Source organism: Thermobia domestica, chromosome 3 (assembly GCF_964235325.1).
Source record: "Thermobia domestica chromosome 3, izTheDome1.hap1.1, whole genome shotgun sequence".
Classification (NCBI taxonomy): Eukaryota; Metazoa; Arthropoda; class Insecta; order Zygentoma; family Lepismatidae; genus Thermobia; species Thermobia domestica.
This window is the reverse complement of record NC_137456.1, coordinates 320,357,240-320,378,210: the sequence shown is the minus strand read 5'-3', so window position 1 is coordinate 320,378,210 and position 20,971 is coordinate 320,357,240. Positions and strand designations below refer to the sequence as shown.

General features: G+C 37.2%; 1 protein-coding gene across 1 annotated transcript in view; it reads left to right on the top strand.

Annotated features, from left to right (window-relative positions):
• The first annotated feature begins 1,445 nt into the window (after positions 1-1,445).
• The window catches only part of LOC145681154 (DNA damage-regulated autophagy modulator protein 1-like), an 80,790-nt gene continuing 61,264 nt past the window's right edge, over positions 1,446-20,971 (top strand). Inside the window, exon 1 of the mRNA XM_081752600.1 lies at positions 1,446-2,110. Coding sequence (XP_081608726.1) covers positions 1,966-2,110 — 145 coding nt within the window. The 5' untranslated portion in view covers positions 1,446-1,965. The remainder of the gene's footprint in view (positions 2,111-20,971) is intronic.

Sequence of the window (20,971 nt, the reverse complement as noted above, 5' to 3'; positions counted from 1 at the left end):
CCTCCCTTGGTCATATCCTGGATCCGCCCCTGGATGCCGCAAACATAGTGTCTTGTATTATTGGATCTCTCCCAACAAAAAAGTTTCAGGGTGTGAGCCTGCTGCAGATGTACACTCATGTCCAAAATGATTGTCGCATATCTATAACTGTCTTTTTGTAAGAATATAATTTGATAATGATTTTGCAGGGTACTTTTAATACTGATACTATGTGTATAATCGGGAAATGTATAGACCTATTTGGGGTAAATTTCAGAGGAAAAGAATTATAAATACGAAAATTAGAATGAGTAAAACAAAATGTTGCTAAATGGACAGGAAAGTTTTATTTTCGTTTTATTGTTCTTATTTACTGCTCTTTTGACTTGAAATTTTCCACATACATGTCTTTGCCGATTATACACATACTAACGTTATAAGAAATACAGGGTGAGTTCGTTATCAAATTATATTCCTACAACACATTTATAGACATGCGACAATAATTTTGGACATGAGTGTACCTGTTCCTAACACTGCTTGTTTGTAATTCGTTGTGTGTAGCGTTTCGTTTGTGTCTTCAAATGTAAAACAAGGAGAAGAAGAAGAAAAAAAAGCAAATTTACAACATCACTAAGAGAGTACTGAAAAGGCAGTGCTGGCAATAGCGATTACTGTTTTTCACTAGATGTATTTAGAAACCAGATACTTTCATAATTTCTCCCAGTGTACATTACCAAATACAAACGAGAGTGGTAGTCCGGATTACAATATGAACAATAAGCATTTTCCTTTCATTTAACAGTTTTAAAAAGAAAGATTCTTCTTCAATCAATAAATAGTTCTCCCTGCTGGTCGGGTTGCCAATTCGCGCGCCTTGATGTGTGTGGTGCCGGCTTCGATTTTCAACAAGACAACCTTGGAATTTGAACACAGTTCGGACTCGACCTTAAAATGTAGTTTCAGCAAATTCTTTCAGTTTTACGTCCCACGATTATGACAGCTAGGCTAAAGGAGACGGTAATGATGAGAAATGAATGCAATGGTGGAATGAATAAAGTGAAAGCTAACGGCAGAAACTTGGCAAAATCCAAGCACACAGTGTTTGTCCACTCACAAAGCCTACTTGGCGCGAATTGGGATCGAACCAGAGACCCCACAAACCAGTGGTGAACCCTATAGCACTGAGCTATCGTGCCCCCATATAGGTTCACGTCTCAAACAGCCTCAGTGCCGTAAATGGAGACTTAACTAAATCAATTAGAAATTTGTTAATAACATTTTTGCTTCTGTAACTCTGTCTACATGCGTTATCACTTAAATCCGTTAGAAATGATTCATAAGTTGAGGATTTACTCATTGTAGTAAATACAAAGAGATAACTGGGAAACGTTATCACACAATAGATTAGTGAATCGCGTTTAGGAGTCTTGATAGACTAAAAATACTTCACAGGAGGTCTTTACCCTCCAATGACCTGGCTGATACCGCGTACGGCTCGTGTCTGCAGAGCTCGTGTGACTGAATACTCAAAGTGCGTTGAAAGGGAAAAAAGGTTACTGATCGAATTTACTTTGTACTCTCACTTCTCCTTTAAAAAAAACTCCCCCTCCCTTAAAAAAAAAAGTTTGTGTAAACATGATAGCTAAGACATTAAACTATACGGAAACACGTGTATAGTGAGTGGACATTGGATTCTGAAACTACCACGCAATCTGCTGGATATTGGAACCATCGGAAGACCAAAAAGATGTAGTAATAGCCAAACCAAACACAAAGCTCTTGATACAGTCAAAACACCTCTAGGGCACAACTATCAGCAAAGGTCAACTGAGTCGGTACGAAATTCAAGCATTTTAAAAATTAATTTTGCTCTACAAGAAACGAAAAAGTTAAGAGGTTATTTAGAACGAAAGGGCAGTTTGTTTAACAAGTAAGAGCAAACTATTCAACAGGAAACAGCGGAAGAAGTGTGTTCTACCGAAAATGAACGGAAGGGAACAGTGTAGTATCCGTTCTGCGGTTTGTGGTGCTGCGTCAATGTTAGTGAATAGTAATGCTGGAAGCAATGTAGGTCTTCTGTACCTTGAACCACAGGACAAGAAGAAAACAAAAGACGGCGTAAAATCAGGTAAGTAATAAAGAATAATATTCCTGAATAGTTTAGAGAAGCCTCTTGCATAAACAATTTAATACAGGCGCGCACCCAGGATTTTTTGTTGGGTGCTGTCCAAGCTCCAGCGGGTGGAGGGGGAAGGGCAATACTACGAGACACTACGTTTATGTAGTATTGAACGGGTATTATTCTATACTCGAAAAGATGATAAGTAATTGTAAAATATTTCCAAGTATATTTTCAGGAGAAAAATTATAGGACTGTTGTAGATTGTTATCCTAAGGGAAAGATTTGATCTACATTTTTTAACATCCCGTTCATTCACGAGGCTATATGAGACGCAGATCTACAGTTTAAAGTGCCATTGGAACCACATGAACTCCCGCCGGGAGTCGAACCCCCGGCCTCCCATGCCAAAGGCGCATGCGCTAACCACTTAGCCACGAGGGTGCTCTATGAGAGAGAGAGAGCACAGATGAAATATAAGATCAAATTTTCATGCTATATCAATCATTTCTTTGTTAAACAAGTATAGTTTTCTTGAGAAAATGTACAAATATATGTTGTCAGGTAGGAGGTTAATTTTTGAGTCAGGTAGGAGGTTAATTTTGAAACGAAATGGGATATATCGCATTTCAAGGGTACAAATTTTATCATCTCTTTCAATCTTCAATAAGAAAGCAAAAGTCTTCCTTGTGCTCATCCAACCGAGGAATGTCGTTGGAAGCAATCAGATAAGAAATTTTGCAGATGTCCACTCAGCCGTGGACCCAACACTTCTTGTTATCTTTCGATCAGCGTTTTTCTTCTAAGATCACTATAAACGTTCTCCAAGGAAGTGATTCCTTGTCACGCATTAAAAATAACAGGAAATCACTAACTAGTTCATTTTTAAAATACTGATTCTATTTCACAGGTAGTGAGGTATATATAAAGGTACCATTATATATGAATCTCCAAACTTCACTGCTATTCCAGTTAAAGTTGTCTAGTATATGTTTCAAATAAATATTCTTGTTTTGAATTTCTTATTGCTGATCATTGGGAATAGTTTATAAAAGTGTAGAAATATATGGACGTTCAAGTTAGGGCTTTACGTTGATTGACATAGAACAAAAAACGATAATACATAGCTAAAAACTGTATTTTTAGAATTGAATCAACTTCTCAATAAAATATATCATCTCTACTCTTAACATTCTTCTAAAACCGAATATTTTTGAAATTTACTAGTACCTCTGGTTTCATTATTGATTTCCATTAAGCAAAAACGGCGAGAGATACCGAGAAATGTTTTAATGGAATCGATTAAACGTCCCAACAATACATGATATCTACTCCGTTAACCTTCTATTGAAACCGGGAGTGTTAAAATCAACAATTTCAAATTTTAACGTTGATAGCCGTACCATAAAAACGGTAATAGATAGGGACGAACGGTTTTTGGAAATCGGTTCAGCGTTTCAAGGAATCATATCATTTGCGCTCGTAGCACTCTACAAAACCGAAAGAGTTTAATTTTTCTTACTTCTTTTAAAATTTGATTACCGTAGATCAGAAACTGTAATATATAGCGAGTAATGACTTTCTAATACAGGGCCGTCATTTGGGAGGGCAGGGAAGCAATTGTTCCTACTTAAGTTTGAGAAATACATTTTTTAAAATGTAGCCTATACTAATATATAACAAAAAACGTCAAACTCTTGTCGGAGCATAGTCTTGCCTCTCTGACAGAATCTGAAATGCCACCACTGTTCTCATATGGATTCAATGTCCCAAGAAAGGAACGTATTTATTTCTCTATCCTCAAAGTTTTACATTAGTTATACTTATTTATATGACAAGCTGTTGTGGGCCCTGTAATAAGACAAAAATATTTACTTTCACAATTTAATGCACGTTAATCACATCTCAGGTGCGTTTTAATCTAAATATATAATATGTATTGCACTTTCTAGAAATCAGTTTTCCTTAGTTTATTTCCAATTAGACTAGTGCATAAATTTTGAGTTCCTTTTTCAAATTGAAGTATTGCTTTTTTTTTAATGCCAACTTCCGTCTGCTCTTGTATTGTAGCTCCGAAAACTTGGGTCCTCTTTGATACTTCGTATTGCAATTCACATGCTTATGTCCAATCAAGTGCGAAAAGTCTTTGTTTTACGCTTCGCAGAATTTATTCGTACGTGATAGACAACATTCATTCTATGCTGGCAGATATGATGCCATTACCGTTCGGTTCCTCAATTAGTTACTGAGTTCGACAAAACTTCCTCACATAAGTCAAAATAATCTATCAAGTCTGTATGCTGTGCCTCATTCTTCAGTATGCTCTGCAATACGTTCTACATTACATATATATCTCAGGCCACTTTCAACTTGGTTCACTGCTAGAAATGCTAAGCACAAATCATTCCACTACGTGTACGCACTGATTTATCTTCCTTGTATACAGCTCGTGAATCTAATGCTTGAATCTTCCTTCACACAGACTGCGACAAAAGGTAGAAACAGCCTTTCACATTTACACTCGGTCCGAAACTTTTTTTTTAAGCATTTATTATCGCCATTTCGAAGCCCATCCAATAGTCAAAGAGTCAAGTATTATACTTAGAGAAACATATTTTTGATACTATATATCTCTTATCTCTCTGAATAGTATAAATTTTAGCAATATTGGGTAGGGATGGCCAAAAATTTTCGGATCCGGATATCCCGGACCCAATGAGATCCGGATCCGAATCTTGTCAGATCCGGACCTAGAACCGGACCTCGGATCCAAATCTCAGATCCGGATCTCGGATCTGGATCCGAAATTCGAATCTCAGATCTTGATTCGTATCCAAACCTACATCTGAAATTGTGATGATAATATTGAATATCTAAAATTCGTTAAAACTTTTTTTTCGGATTCACTAATATAGTAGGTTGCTGTGCTTTTAAATGTTTCCATAACACGTCTGTGCTACCTTTATTCTTTATTTTATTTTAACCTTGCAATGTTCTTTACATGTTGCACTTTCTGACGAAGTGTAGTAAAATGTTTCCAAGTTTGATTTCTTCCCATTTCAGAGTATAGTGAACTGTCTGAAAACTGATGTAAACGGTAACAAATTCTTCTGTTTAGCTCCTCTTCAAAACTTAATGTTAGCTTCACATTGAAAATGTTTATTTTATTCTTAGAAAATAAACTTTACTATTTTCTCATATACGAATGAAATATCTTTTAGATAAGGCCCTTCTAATCGCAGGAATACTAGACAAAACGAACTCTTTATTAATTGTAGTTTCTGACTCACTAGAGTCCAACAAATGTAATAATGAATATCTTTCACTTCGAAGGTACAACAACAAATAAGACTGGTTGGCGTGGAACAACAGTAGATTTTTAAATATACACACGAGAATTTCAGGAAAGCGATATGGTTATGTAGTATTATTAGTATTAATAAAAGTGTTCGTTGTGTGACTTTATCACGTACTTTATGGCTTGCCCTTCTGAGGTTGGGAGTTTGTTGAAGGAGTAAATATAAAAGAGATTTCTGTTATTTTTCTTCACCCTCAGGTTTCTTTTATCATACATGGCAGGACGTAACCAAAACATATTCATGCATCGTATCATTGAAGTGTTTTGTGTTTTGTATATTAAAGTGTTCAAAAATATTTAACATATTTGCATTTGTTCATGTGATCTCAGGTTCAATTCTCGGTGAGAACACACATGAGACAATTGGAAGCTAAAACAATATAAAAATAGTATTTAAAAGTCAGTAAATTGATATTAAAACTTGAGCTATATGTTGGGACTGTAAGGCCGTAGTTAAATTAACCCACACGTTTCGTAAAGATATATTATGTCGTTATTGTTTATTTACTATAAGCTACCAGATACATCCTCAGAGGCCACTTTACACTGTAGTAATCAACAGATGAAAACAACATTGGAAAAGGAATGAAAGGAAGGTCTCCAGAGCCTTAGATCAAGGTACTAACCTAGCATTTGCCCAGTATTTTGAAACGGAAAATTTTCCGATTCATAAAAACATACTCCACTTATTCCTACATCGTTGTTTAGCCGTGATGTGAGGTGGAAAATTTTCTTCTAGATATATTTTTCCGGAAAATTTTCCGTTCTTAACAAATATCAGTGATCAAGTAACAATTCCTCAGTATTCATAAAATTGATTGAATTTATGTATAGAAATGTCAAAAATGGAAAGATCGTTTAAAGAATTTGAAAATTTTCATGGCTCACACTCTTTTCAGTACTATGTAGGAACAAGTGAAACAATGTTTCATAAATCGAAATATTTTGTGTCTTGTATGAAAAAATTGAAGAAATTTTTAAGAGTCGGAAAATTTTAATCATTTTGAAGCAAAAAGTAAAACAACTTTTTGTGAATCGGAAAGTTTTATTGCTCTGTAGAAGCAAATTTAAGGAATTTTCATGAATCGGAAAATTTTCATCACGATGTAGAAACAAGTGAAAACACTTTTCATAATCCGAACAGTTTTGGATATTAGCCTATATATAGTGATGTTAGGTGGAAAATTTTCCACTATATTTAACTGCACATTGAGATATACAATCCCTGTAGAGGAAACTTAGACAGCAACAAATTATAATTTTCTAACTAGATTTCGGGAACCAGAAAATTTTCTAATATTTCAAGTTGGGAAGTAAAAATTTACATAGTGTTTCTCTCTCTCTCTCTCTATTATATCTACTTATTTCTAAATGTTGCAGAGTGTAAATCTATAAAAGTAGTAAAGCTATGAGAAAACCGTCTCATGCGTATTAAACTGACGAAATCTAATATTGTAAGATCAAAGGTGGATTCTGAGGGAAGAACGCATTGAAGTTTTTGAAACATTCTTGAAATGAAGAATCCTTAGATTTTCATTTCATGAAACTTTTTAAGACAATATTTATTATCAATAAATTCTACGGCTAAACAACGATGTAGGAATAAGTGGAGGATGTTTTTATGAATCGGAAAATATTCATGACTTTTAATAAATTGAAATTTTAATTAATAGAATGGGATGTACTCTACAAACTCATGTTCTCTGTTCTTTGCATACACACACACACACACACACACACACACACACACACACACACACACACACACACACACACACACACACACACACAGAGAGAGAGAGAGAGAGAGAGAGAGAGAGAGAGAGAGAGAGAGAGAGAGGAGTTAAATTGAGTTGGTTTTGAAAAAATGAAATGAAATCTTTAAGTTTTACGTCCCACGACTATGCCGGTTAGGCTAAAGGAGACAGTGATGATGAGAGATGAGTGAAATGGTGGAATGAAGAAAGTGGGAGGAAACAGAAGAACCCCGAGAAAACCCACGAGCACGGTGTTTGTCCACCACAAAGTCCACACGGTGCTAGCTGGGATCGAACCAGGGACCCCAAGCACCGGAGGTGAACGCTCTACCACTGAGCCACCGCGCCCCCAGAGTTGGTTTTGAGTTTAACGTCCCTTTCACCAGCGAGACTAGATAAGACGGAACCAAGGGACCAACTGATTAACGTGAAATCCGAACTACATGAGCTCCCGCTGGGAATCGAAGCCAGGTCTTCCATGCCAAAGGCGCGTATGCTAACCGCTTTGCAAGAAAGGAGCTCGTAGATGAAGAGAGAGAGAGAGAGAGAAAGACTGTGTAAAAGTTTACTTCCCAACTTGAAATATTAGAAAATTTTCCGGTTCGCGAAAGCTAATTGGAAAATTATAATTTGTTGCTGACTAACTTTCCTCTACAAAAATTCAGTTTTGTAGCTGAATGTGCAGTTAAATATAGTGGAAAAGTTTCCAACTTACATCACTATATATAATATCCAAAATTCTCTGGCTTATGAAAAGTTTTTTCCACTTGTTTCCACATCGTGATGAAAATTTTCCGATCTATGAAAATTCCTTTCACTTGTTTCTACAGAGCAATAAAACTTTCCGATTCACAAAAAGTTGTTTTACTTTCTGCTTCAAAATGATGAAAATTTTCCGACTCATAAAAAGTTCTTCAATTTTTCCATATAAGACAGAAAATATTTCGATTCATGAAAAATTGTTTAAATTGTTCCTACATACTACTGAAAATTGTGTGAGCCATGCAAATTTTCAGATTCTTTAAACTATCTTTCACTTGTTTTACATTTCTGTACATGAATTCAACCAATTTTATGATTGCTGAGGAATTGTTACTTGATTACTGATATTTTCTTTAGAACGGAAAATTTTCCGGAAAAATATAGCTGAAAATTTTCCACCTCACATCACTACATATATTGTTACAGATGGCTGTGGGTGCTGTTGTTCGCTCTGAGAAATGCATCTTCTTAATAAATCTCTGTTAGAAATTCCATCAGACTAAATATGCTTTGCTGAGTGAGCGTCAGTGAAATGGACATACAGCATTTCGCCGTCTAAAATGAAATAAAAATCATAGCTGGTATCTGGCGACAAGAAAATTGGTCAAACGAGAAGACACCATTAGAGACACATGATCCTAGGTTTTAACCCCTATGGTCTCACTGGCCTCACTAACTGCCTCCCATAAATAATTATATAGAACCGTGTTAACCGGGGAAATACAAACTTGAGTAGTGGTTCAGATCTACTTATGTCCCGTCTCGCATATCAAAAAAGGAATATGTATTTATCATATATATTAGACAATTTGAATCGAAATAGCAACTTGAGCTTTTGTTGCTTACGAGTTTAAAACTCATATAAACGAATTTTATATAAATCTCAATGCACAGATTTTTTGTTTTAAATATCTAATTTATAATTCAATTTTGGAGATTTATAAATAATTGTGTCTTCATATACCTCTGTACCTGTGAAATCGAATCAGTATTTTAAAAATGAACTAGTTAGTGATTTCCTGTTATTTTTAATGCGTGACAATGAATCACTTCCTTGAAGAAAAAGCTGATCGAAAGATAATGAGAGGTGTTGAGTCCACGGCTGAGTGGACACCTGCAAAATTTCTTATCTGATTACTTCCAAAGACATTTCTCGGTTGGATGAGCAAGGGAAGACTTTTTGCTCTCTTATTGAAGATTGAAAGAGATGATAAAATGTGTACCCTTGAAATACGTTATATCCACGAAATGAAATGAAATCTTTAAGTTTTACGTCCCATGGTTATGCTGGCTAGGCTAAAGGAGACGGTAATGATGAGAAATGAATGACATTCTGGAATGAAGAAAGTGGGAAGAAACGGGAGAACACTGAAAAAACGCACGCAAACGGTATTTGTCCACTACAAAGTTCACTTGGAGCGAACTAGGATCGAATCAAGGACCCCCATGTACCAAAGGTGAACGCTCTACCACTGAGCCACCGCGGCCCCAGGAAGTTCCGATATGGGGGTCCAAACCTGGTGGTATTCTATATGATACGCATTTTTTTGTGTGCCTGTCGTTTCGTTTCTCTGGCATGCGCAACAATTTTCCCAAATTTATTTAATTTTTAATGGAAACTGGCGTCTGTTTCCTATGACATTTATCAAATAGGACTATTTGTGTCAGGTTAAATCGGACAGCAAACAAAAATTCAAACGTGAATTGGAATTCTGTTCAATGACGTAAAGTGGTGACAATTTTCTCCTGGTGGAAGCTCACGTGATTTGGATCCTACGCTAACATTTAGCCCTATGTTTCATACATCCTCAGTGCTTAGAGGACGCTAAACAGGGGCGTCATTTAGGGGTGGCATGGAGGGGCAATTGCCCCCCTGAGTTTAAGATCTATATAGTTTTTGGTTATAGTTAAGGAGCCGTACTTCCCATTTAGGGAAGGACGAGAAACGCCATACTTTCAGGAATTATTCATTGACTATCTAGGATGTTAAAAAGTAGGTAATAGACTGAGTTCTTGCCCTTGTACTTAGGGTGTTTAGGTAGTGCAACAGTAAGATGTATCCTCGTTCACGGGAGATGAGAAGTAGCTGTTCTTAACTATTACCTAAATGTCATATTACAAATCAATTGCTGATATTTTAATATACCTCAGCACCTACAGTTACTGCTGTTTCGTTTCCATCCCTCACTTCTAACTGTTAATCACAACTATTTCCTATTTTCGTACTTACTTCACTCCTTCCCTACATTATGCATTTATATAGCACCTTTAAACTGATAAGTGTTGCAAACTATAAACTATAACGAAAACGATGAATCCTGACCATCTCACTGTAATGGAGGATATAGCTTGAAATCGTGCTTGAATATAATCATATTCTGCCAAATATCCATTGAAGTGTTTTGTCGGCAGAATATGTGGACATACGGCATGAAAACAACAGTGCATAAAACCAACTTGTGCTAGGTGGCTACTAAAAAGCACGCATGCTATCTAATCAAACGAAGACACTGGGAAGGAGGGACGTGTTGTAGGGAGCAGGTGGATTAGCGGCGGTGAGAACACTTATAAACAAGAATAGTAAAAAAAAAAAAAAAAAAACTTCACATGGGATAAAAACACATGGCTTAAGTGCGGCACAGCATTGCAACATTTATATAAATACTTTGTACAGTGTATTCGCGCAATAGCACGGTCGTGTGTTATGAGCGCGTGTAGGGGTGCGGTGTGTACCTGGGGAAGCCAGGTGGTGGCGATGATAATGCATTTCCTGTTTAGCCGCGTAGCTACGTTATCAGGGGGGGGAGGAGAATAATTGATTACGTCAGAAATAGTCAAAAGATAGTTTTTGGATTTCAAAATATTGTCTCACGTCTGGCACATCATTCTACATTCATAAAGTAAATCTTCATTAAATTTGGTTTATGATGTATTTTCGGCTTCATTTCCTTTCGCTGCAAATTTTCGTTTTTCCTTCCATTATTTCAGCATGCACTTCCTACGTTAGTTGCTAAGGCATTAGGTTTAAAACACTGACATTATGCTATATTATCATTTCACTTAGTATCGCTTAAATACAAGAAAGCTTATAGCCCAGAATTTAGCTTCGTTTTCTCTTCAATTATTTAATTAACATTATGACTTTTATGGCCTTTTTTACTAGTCTCATGCTCTCATGTCTTCTCATTCTGTTAATTTCCTCGTAAGTTTTGTATTTCGGGGCAGCCATCTGCGGCAGTTAACCCTCATGATGTAGCGATATTAAAAGAAAAATAATCCCTATATGTACCGTTTGCTTTCCTCGATTTTGCCAAGGGTCTATTTTGTATGGTTGGAAACAATTATTAATAAAAGGATGAACTGATACCACCAAATAATCAGGGACAAAGTGGTGAAATGATCCCACAAAACAATGAAGGACAAAGAGGTGAAAATGAAATGAATTCTTTAAGTTTTACGTCCCACGATTATTCCGTGTGAACTAAAGGAGAACGTGATGATGAGAAATGAATGAAATGGTGGAATGTAGAACGTAGGAGGAAACGGGACAACCCCTGGAAAACCCATGCACATGGCGTTTGTCCACCCCAAAGTTCACTTGGCGCGAGTTTGGATCGAACCAAGGACCCCGTGCGACAGAGGTGAACCGCTCTCCCCACAAAGCATTGCGGCCCCACAGAGGTGAAGTGATCCCACCAATCAATGAGGGACAAATGGGGTTCGCATCAATTAAGATAAGATTATTAATTCATTTCACCCAACATTTTTTCAAACGCTTGTTTGTACGTGACAGGTTATAAATAAATTACTATTATGCCTCTTCGTAACATGTGTTCTTGAGCTAAATCCTGCTTCTAATATTTCTATGTGGTTCTCACTGTTTTTTTGGGGGGGAAGGGGGTAAAGGGAAATGCTATATTTAATATATGTCGGAAAGATTCACGTCGCTTTGATAGAAAAGCGATTTGTAGTAGGATCATTTTGAAGATGCAAAGGTCATATATGTTAGCTTAGAATTTACTTTATAGTAAGTATTCAGTTTGTTTTTAACTGCAAATTTATTGTATTTATTCCATACCTACTGAAATGAGTTTATTGTATTTATTCCATTACTACATTGTATTTATTCCATAAATCCCGCAATTGAAGTATTTTGATGAGTCGTAAATTTATAGAAATATGTCTTCTCGGATTTTACGAATTCTTCTAGTATTGTTGTATAGAATATTTAACTGTACATAATGCCATTGGTTTTTATTTTAGACTCTTTTTCAGCAACGAGGCTATACCCTATGAGACGTGAAATGCTGTGACATGGATTGAACTGATTTTGAGTTTAACGTCCCTTTCAGCAGCAAGGTTATATGAGACGGGACCTACTGATTAACATACAATCCGAACCACATGAGCTCCCACCGGGAATCGAACCCCGGTCTCCCAGGCGAGAGGAGCTACCTTAACATGGAATGCCAACAACTTGCGTTCCCACTGATACTTCCAATGTTTTTTCTAATTGTTATCATTTAGGTTTTTAGTGTAGCCTGAAAAATTATACTTGGTACAGTAGTAGCTCATTGAAACTATTGGCTTGTAACCACACGCTTCAGCAAGAAACAATGGCCTTATGCAGAGTCGTTTTGATGTATGATTAGCGTCATATTAAAGACCTGACTACTGCAAGAAACATATATTAGTAGAACTCTTTAGTATGGCACTAATCAGAACGACTGAGCATAAGTTTAAATATTATTAGCATCTTCGTGGCCAAGCAACTAGTCTATGTCAACGCGTGTTATTTCACAATATTTCGCGTTGATACGAACCTAAGTGATGGTGTGAGCGGTCCTGGGTTCGATTTCCGGTGGGGAGACGTAGTTGAAAAGATATAAATTGTTTTTCCAGCCTAGTCATCCAGAGTGAGGATTTCCTGGGTTTTCCTCATTCACATCAGGCAAAGTCCGGGATAGTAGTCTGCGTAAAATAATGATTCCAGGACGCTTCCTTCCTTTCCGATTCTTCCCACATTTCCCGAGATAGTGTGATCACTGAGGGAAGTCATTTCTCATACGTAACGGGCCGTAGTTGCTAGTAATTCCCAGAGATATAATTCCTAATCTAACCTAACTTAATCTAATTAAGCAGTGGTCTCCATCTGACTTTAAGAAATAGACTAACTTTAGTCTCTCACTATGAATTCCATGTGACCACGAATGCTATAAATGCTTGATAACACAAATCCCAAGCCCAAGCGAACGGGAATTCAATGAGAATGAGTCTAATGATGTGAATCGGCTCGAAGTCAAGCTAGTCCGAATCTCACTGAGGACAGAGAGCGCAAACGCAATGAAATGAATAAGCAAGATCAAAGTACCGTGAGCCTCATTGATAATAGCAAATCCGAACTCGAGAGTGTTCCAATCTAAGATAACTTGACCCTCATTGAGACTAGTTAGCGAAATCTCCTTTGGATACTGAGTGGCCCCGAGTGGTGGTCCCACTTTCTATTCTCGGTGGGGCACGCGGCCGAAAAAGTGTAAAATGCTATTTCAGGCCAGCCACCCTGAATCATCACTCACATGGTTTAAATCATCGTCTACCTTAGCAAAGGTCATAAACATGAGACTTTAAGCTGAAAAGAATCCTTTTTTTTTCATACCATTTCTGCTACTTTCGGCTCAGGGAAAACATTTTATTTACACCAATCTTTTATATTAATATACCAAGTTGTGACATTATAATAAGTGTAACCACATTGAACTAACTGTTCAAAACAATCTGGCGCATATTAGTGTCTTTGTAGCAACTTCTAATTGCGTATTGAAACCTTAGATGCTTCTCAGCATCACCTTCATTTTCTTCAAAACAGTTCAGAAATGAAGAAAGATCATAATTTCAGTTGACTTGAATTTATTTTTTAGTTTAGGAGGTTTTCCAGCAGCGAGGCTGTATACAGTGGTCGAAGTGAGGTGGTATGTTGTTGTATGCCATACCGCCTCTGGTTTTTCAGTGATCAAGACAGTAATTAAATAGCCGGTATGTTGAGTCAAAATCATAATAAAGCATACCGCCTCTGCTTTTCTTTTCCACTTCGAACACTGTATATGAGACGTGAATCTACAACTTAACGTGGAATACGAACCTCATGCGCTCCCGCTGGAAATGAACCTGTCTTTCACGTCAAGAACTTGTAGTCGCGCTGAAACTCTAATATCATAATTTAATTGTGTAGTCTTTTAGCAAATACAAACTAATCATCTGGAGAGGTCTTCTTTCCTACTTAATTCGTCACCTAAGAAGTCAACAAAATCATAACTGAAGTGAAGGCTTGGCTTATTCTTTCAGAATAGAGAACATATCGACCATACAAACTATTTCGGGTCCCTGATAGCTCAGTAGTACAGTACTTACATCTGATAGTGGGTACTTTAGTTCGATTCCTCCTCGAACGAAGTTGGTTTTGTGATATTATAATACCCTCTGTGTGAGTTCTCTTGGGTTCTCCAATTTCCTACCACTTTCTTCTTTCTATCACTTTGATCTTAAACATCATCTTTCTTAGCCTCCGAACATAATTAAGCATTAATTTTTACTTTTGTAATATTTTTTAAAATGTGTAAATATATTGGAATTGACGAAAAGCATGCCTTCGTCAGCTAGCTATATTTTATCGTTCTTGTCTTATCCGATTGTCAGTTGTTTCCATTATAGCTTGTGACACTTCATGCATGTTGATCAGAACGTTACAAATTGTTCATACTAAAGTTTTAATTGTCTGATTTACCTCGTATAAATTTTTCTCACCTCGAATTTCGAGATGGGGGGCCGCGGTGGCTCAGTGGTAGAGCGTTTACCTCTGGTGCTTGGGGTCCCGGGTTCGATTCCAGCCTCCGCCAAGTGAACTTTGTGGTGGACAAACACCGTGTACGTGGGTTTCCTCGGGGTTCTCCCGTTTCCTCCCATTTTCTTAATTCCACCATTTCATTCATTGCTCATCATCACCGTTTCCTTTAGCTTAATCGGCATAACCGTGGGACGTAAAACTCAAAGATTTCATTTCAATTTTTCGAATTTCGAGACGAGTCGAGGCAGACCTACAGACGAGACGAGTCACGAATCGTGACAATAATTTTCTCGAGGCGAGTAGAGACAGCCTTAAATCTCGACTGGCTTTGTCTCGTACGCACAATAGTCTCTCGTATCTAAATACTCGAGTTAGGGAGTTAGGATCCAGGCTGCGAATATCGTAAAAGCGAATAATGCATCGTTTGTTCCCTTTTCTCTTAACTCCAGGCGTAACAGGAAATCCGTTATTTGCCGTCATAATATACTTGAATCGAGATTTGATTTTTAACTGAATATATTTTTGTAACCTGTTAATACCAAGACCATGTTTCATAGGAGCTGTCGTGTGGCTAGGAGGATAGGGTACTTGCCTTTAGCGCAGATATCTGGGTTCAACGTCCAGCGGAAGCTTTTGTGGTTCTGATTTAACGTTTTATGTAGCCTCACTGCTGAAAGGGCCACTAAACTTAAATCCAAATCCCATTTTGCAAGGTCATTGTGATCGTTCCGATTATTAGAAAAATGCAAATTTCATATAGGCCTACAGAAGTTACTTACAGTATTTGTACCTTAGGTTCTAAGTTCCTTTGACACATGAAACAAGATACGGGATACGGAAAATACAAGAAATATTCAGAAAAAAGTGTAACTTACACACATTAACGATACTTGGCCTGAGATGACGGAGCAAATCTGGAACATCCCACCCGGAGATTGATTCTTATTTTGTTCTAGCTCGCGGTGCGTTAGAAATTGCCATGTATCTATCGCATATACGCTAATCATATAGCCAAGGGGGTAAGGTTTAAAATCATGTTAGGATTTAATTATCTGTATATTAGTTTGTTTACGATACAATAAGTCATGGCAAACATACTTTTGTTGTTTACTTAGTTGTCTCCTTGTGTTTGAATAATAACAAACAGAGAGAGAGAGAGAGAGAGAGAGATTGATAAATTACTATAATTTATTTGTTGTTTCAGAATACCCTTCACGTCCTTATTTTGTACCCTGAACGTCCAGGCTAACATTGCCCAACTCGTCAGCTGTTTTACCTTAAACAAGTTGCATTTTATACCTTCAAGAGGGAGAACAGTGACTCAGTGGTAGATTGTTTGCCCCTGGTGCGTGGGGTTCCTGATTTGGTACCCTGCCAAGTAACATTGTGGTGGACAACATTGTGTCTGTGGGTTTCTTCGGGTACTTCCGTTTTCTCCCACATTATCATTCCACCAATTCTTTCATCATCATTCAATTATATTAATCAGTCGTCTCTCTAGCCTACAATACATAATTATGAGATGTGAAATTGAAAGTTTTCATTTCATTTCATTTTGTAGCTTCAAGAAACTTATACACTGTTTTTTTTTTTTTTTTCTGCGCACCCCTATCTAATCTGCCAGAACAGAGACACAGAAAACTGTAACATTCCGATGAGAGACCTTCTATACACTAGACATTACCTTGTTTGAATGCCCGACACGGGACTTGATTCCATTGATTTTTAGTTTTCTGCGTGTACTCTGGCTTAGATAGGCTGTCTTGCTGTCAATTAGCGGCTGGCCTTGTCGCTGGCCATGAAGCATATTTTCCGATACATTGCCACTGCAAAAAACTTCTCAAGTCAATGGCCTATTGCGCGTCCATTTACGTTTCCTCGCCAATACTTTTCATGTTTTCTCGTGACTTGATGTACGATAGGTAGTGATGTGAGGTGGAAAATTTTCCGCTATATTTTTCCGGAAAATTTTCCGTTCTAAAAAAATATCAGTAATCAAGTAACAATTCCTCAGGAATCATGAAATTGATTGAATTCATGTATAGAAATGTTAAAAAGTGAAAGATCTTTTAAAGAATCTGAAAATTTTCATTGCTCAGACAATTTTCAGTACTATGTAGAAACAAGTTAAACAATTTTTCATGAATCGAAATATTTTCTCCCTTATATGGAAAAATTGAAGAACTTTTTATGATTCGGAAAATTTTCATCATTTTGAAGCAAGAGGTAAAACAACTTTTTTGTGAGTCGGAATGTTTTATTGCTCTGTAGAAAAAAGTGAGAGGAATTTTCATAGATTGGAAAATTTTCATCACTATGTAGAAACAAGTGGAAAACACTTTTCATGGGCCTGACAATTTTGGACATTATGTATAGTGATGTTAGGTGGAAAATTATCTACTATATTTAACTGCACATAGAGCTACAAAATTGAATTTCAGTCGAGGAAAGTTAGTCAGCAACAAATTATAATTTTCCAATTACCTTTCCGGAACCGGAAAATTTTCTATTTCAAGTTTGGAAATAAAATTTTACAGTGTTTCTCTCTCTCTCTTGCTCTGCGAACTCCTTCGTTGCTAACATCAGTTAGCATACGCGCCTTTGGCATGGAAAACCTGGCATCGATTCCCAGCGGGAGCTCATGTAGTTCGGATTCCACGTTAATCAGTTGGTAGGCCTACCGTTTTATATAGTCTCGCTATTGAAAGGGACGTTAAACTCAAAATCAACTCAATTCAACTACTCTCTCTCTCTCTCTCTCTCTCTGTGTGTGTGTGTGTATGCAAAGTGCTGAGAACATACCTCGAGTTCGTAGAGTACTAATATCCCATTCTATTATTTAAAATTTTAATTTATTGAAAGTCATGAATATTTTCCGGTTCATAAAAACATGCTCCACTTATTGATTCGATTCATGAAAAATTGTTCCACTTGTTCCTACATAGTACTGAAAATTGTCTAAGCCATGAAAATTTTCAGATTCTTTAAACGATCATTCACTTTTTAACATTTCTATATATGAATTCAATCAATTTTATGAATACTGACGAATTGTTACTTGATCACTAATATTTGTTAAGAACGGAAAATTTTCCTGAAAAATATACAAGAAAATTTTCCACCTCACATAACGCCTAAAAAACGATGCAGGAATAAGTGGAGTATGTTTTTATGAATGGGAAAATTTTCCGGAAAATTTTGATCACTGTACGGGACAGACAATTTTTCGATTCATGAAAAATTGTTTCACTTGTTCCTACATAGTACTGAAAATTGTCTAAGCCATGAAAATTTTCAGTTTCTTTAAAGGATCAGTCACTTTTTTTTACATTTCTATATATGAATTCAATCAATTTTATGAATACTGACGGATTGTTACTTAATCACTGATATTTGTTAAGAACGGAAAATTTTCCGGAAAAATATAGAAGAAAATTTTCCACCTCACATCTCGACTAAACAACGTTGTAGGAATATGTGGAGTATGTTTTTATGAATCGGAAAATTTTCCGGAAAATTTTCTGGAAAATTTTCCGTTTCAAAATTTTCCGGAAAATTTTCATCACTGACGATAGGTCTCAGTTTGAATTTGTGAAGAAAAATTACTCACAATATGTGTATTCTCTTTAGTGCTCTTCTACCTGACACTGTTTCACAAACTACTGCTTCCTGACGGACTTGGCATTCCAATCTGTTTTCTGAACATGCAGCGCCATTCTCTAAACCAAAGTTTACGACTTCGTACAGTGACGTCCATCCATTCTTTGGTTATATAAGAGTTGCTTTCCACGAGATTTAAAAACGAAAACTTCCATCGCTACAACACTATATATATATATATATATATATATATATATATATATATATATATATATATATATATATATATATATATATATATATACACAGAATGCACCAATTATCTTCATACTCGGGCCGCGGTGGCTCAGTGGTAGAGCGTTCACCTCTGGTGCTTGGGGTCCCGGGTTCGATCCCAGCCCCCGCCAAGTAAACTTTGTGGTGGACAAGCACCATATGCGTGGGTTTCCTCGGGGTTCTTCCGTTTCCTCTCACTTTCTTCATTCCACCATTTCATTCATTACTCATCATCATCGTCTTCTTTAGCCTAACCGGAATAATCGTGGGACGTCAAACTCAAAGATTTCATTTCATTTTTTTTCTTTTTATCTTCACACTGTTTGTAACTTTTAAACTAACAGACACAAAACACTGAAATTTCGCAGCATGCAAACATTGACAGAGGATATTGTTTGATACAATGTAATACAGCCAGATTACAGTGTTTCCAACCTAACATAAAGTTCGTACTTTTCAAATTGTACTACGTCAGGATATTACGTATTTCGAATCTATATGCGAAACGGAAACATACAGCATCACACTTCTTCTGCATTGGAAACTTAGGACGCTACAGTATCACGAACATCGAAGAACAATCAAATATTGGATGATTATGCAACAGTAAGAAAACAAGTGAGAGACATGAGGTAATACATATCCAAACCACCTTAATATCTAATGCTACCATCACCATATCACGTAGTTCGAATAACTAGAACCGAAGATACAAGGAATTGAAAATTTCACTTTTTGAAATAACTTTATTTCGAAAAAATGTTTAGATAAGTATTACACTCCATACATAAATGGTTTTCAATTGACGTAAGGATTATAAGCAATTTGATATGTGAAACCATTTCGGAGTTACGAAACAAATGGTAAAATTTGATATAAAGTAAACCAAAAAAGTTATGTTTCCTTTTCACCCACCACTTTTGAATATCGATATGTCACTTAACACGTACTTGGAAGATCATAAATAGTACCCATAAGCATCGACGACCTTCTACCAACGTTCTTGAAGGCCATGGATTCCATCGTGGTAGAACTTGATGAACTGTGAAGCGAAGAAGTATCAAGTGCATTTTGCACCTCCACTAGGGATTTGAACTGGCGTCCTCTAAAGCGAATGTTCAAGGAACGGAACTGGTATAATCGGACGGTGCAATGTCCACGAAGTATGATGGATGCAATAGTGTTTCCCATCCAAGACGTAGAATGCTGTCTCGCGTCATCCTAGCCACGTGGGACTTAGCGTTGTCCGGTAACATGAGGACCCCTTTCCGATTCAGAAGTGCTGGCTCCAGAGTTTTGAGTTTTTGTTAAGCACGGCTAAACTGCTGACAGTACACAGTTGCATTGATGTTCTGACCAGCTGCTAGCGGTTCCCGATGCACGATGCTACGAGCAGTCCACCAAACCCACAGGAAGACCTTCTCGTGCAGTACTGGTTTCGGCTGTTTTGGAACTGGTTTTTGGGATGCTAACCAGTGATGAGGGCGGCGTGGAGCATCGTACAGGACCCACTTCTCATCACATGTCAACCCTTGTCCAGAAATGGCTCCTTCCTCAGACGAGACAGCAAAGAAACTCAGATGTCTGGTCCCGTTGCCTTCTGACCCGGATCAAATCATGTGGGACTCATAAGCCAACTTGTAGTGCTTCCCGAGTTGATGGATGTGCTTCCGAATGCTTTCTCCACACACACTGAATTGTAGTCCCAGTCCCCACATGTCTGGCCACTGTTTGCCTCAATTGTTGCCTGAAAATCTTCATTTTGTACATGTGTTGGTCTTCCAGCACGTAGTGCATCTTCGAGTGTTTCCTCACCGTCCTTAAACTTCTTAAACGACTGCTGTACTGTCCACGTAGTCACGACAACCTCACCAAAGACTGGCATATATTCCGCCCTGCTGCAGCGGCGTTTGACCCCTGTTTCAACTCGTACAGCATATACGCCGTTATAACGTTCTGTGGATGCCCCATGTTCACAATGTCCTTACGCATATTCACGGTGTAACTGAAGTGACACAATAAGGTAGCATGTTGGATATACCCACACCAACTACTGATCTTCGCCTTATCTGCATTCGCATTCAACTGAAGGTGTGAGGGCGGGCCAATTGAATACAGACGTCCACAAAAACCAACGAATCTTTTTTGGTTACCTTTATATATTTCTTAAAATGATATACTTATGGGAACTTTTTAATACCTTTTAAAAGTTATTTTGCTTGTGTAACATTACGACAATTTTATTTTGTAGGTCTGGTTACAACAAGTTCTAGAAA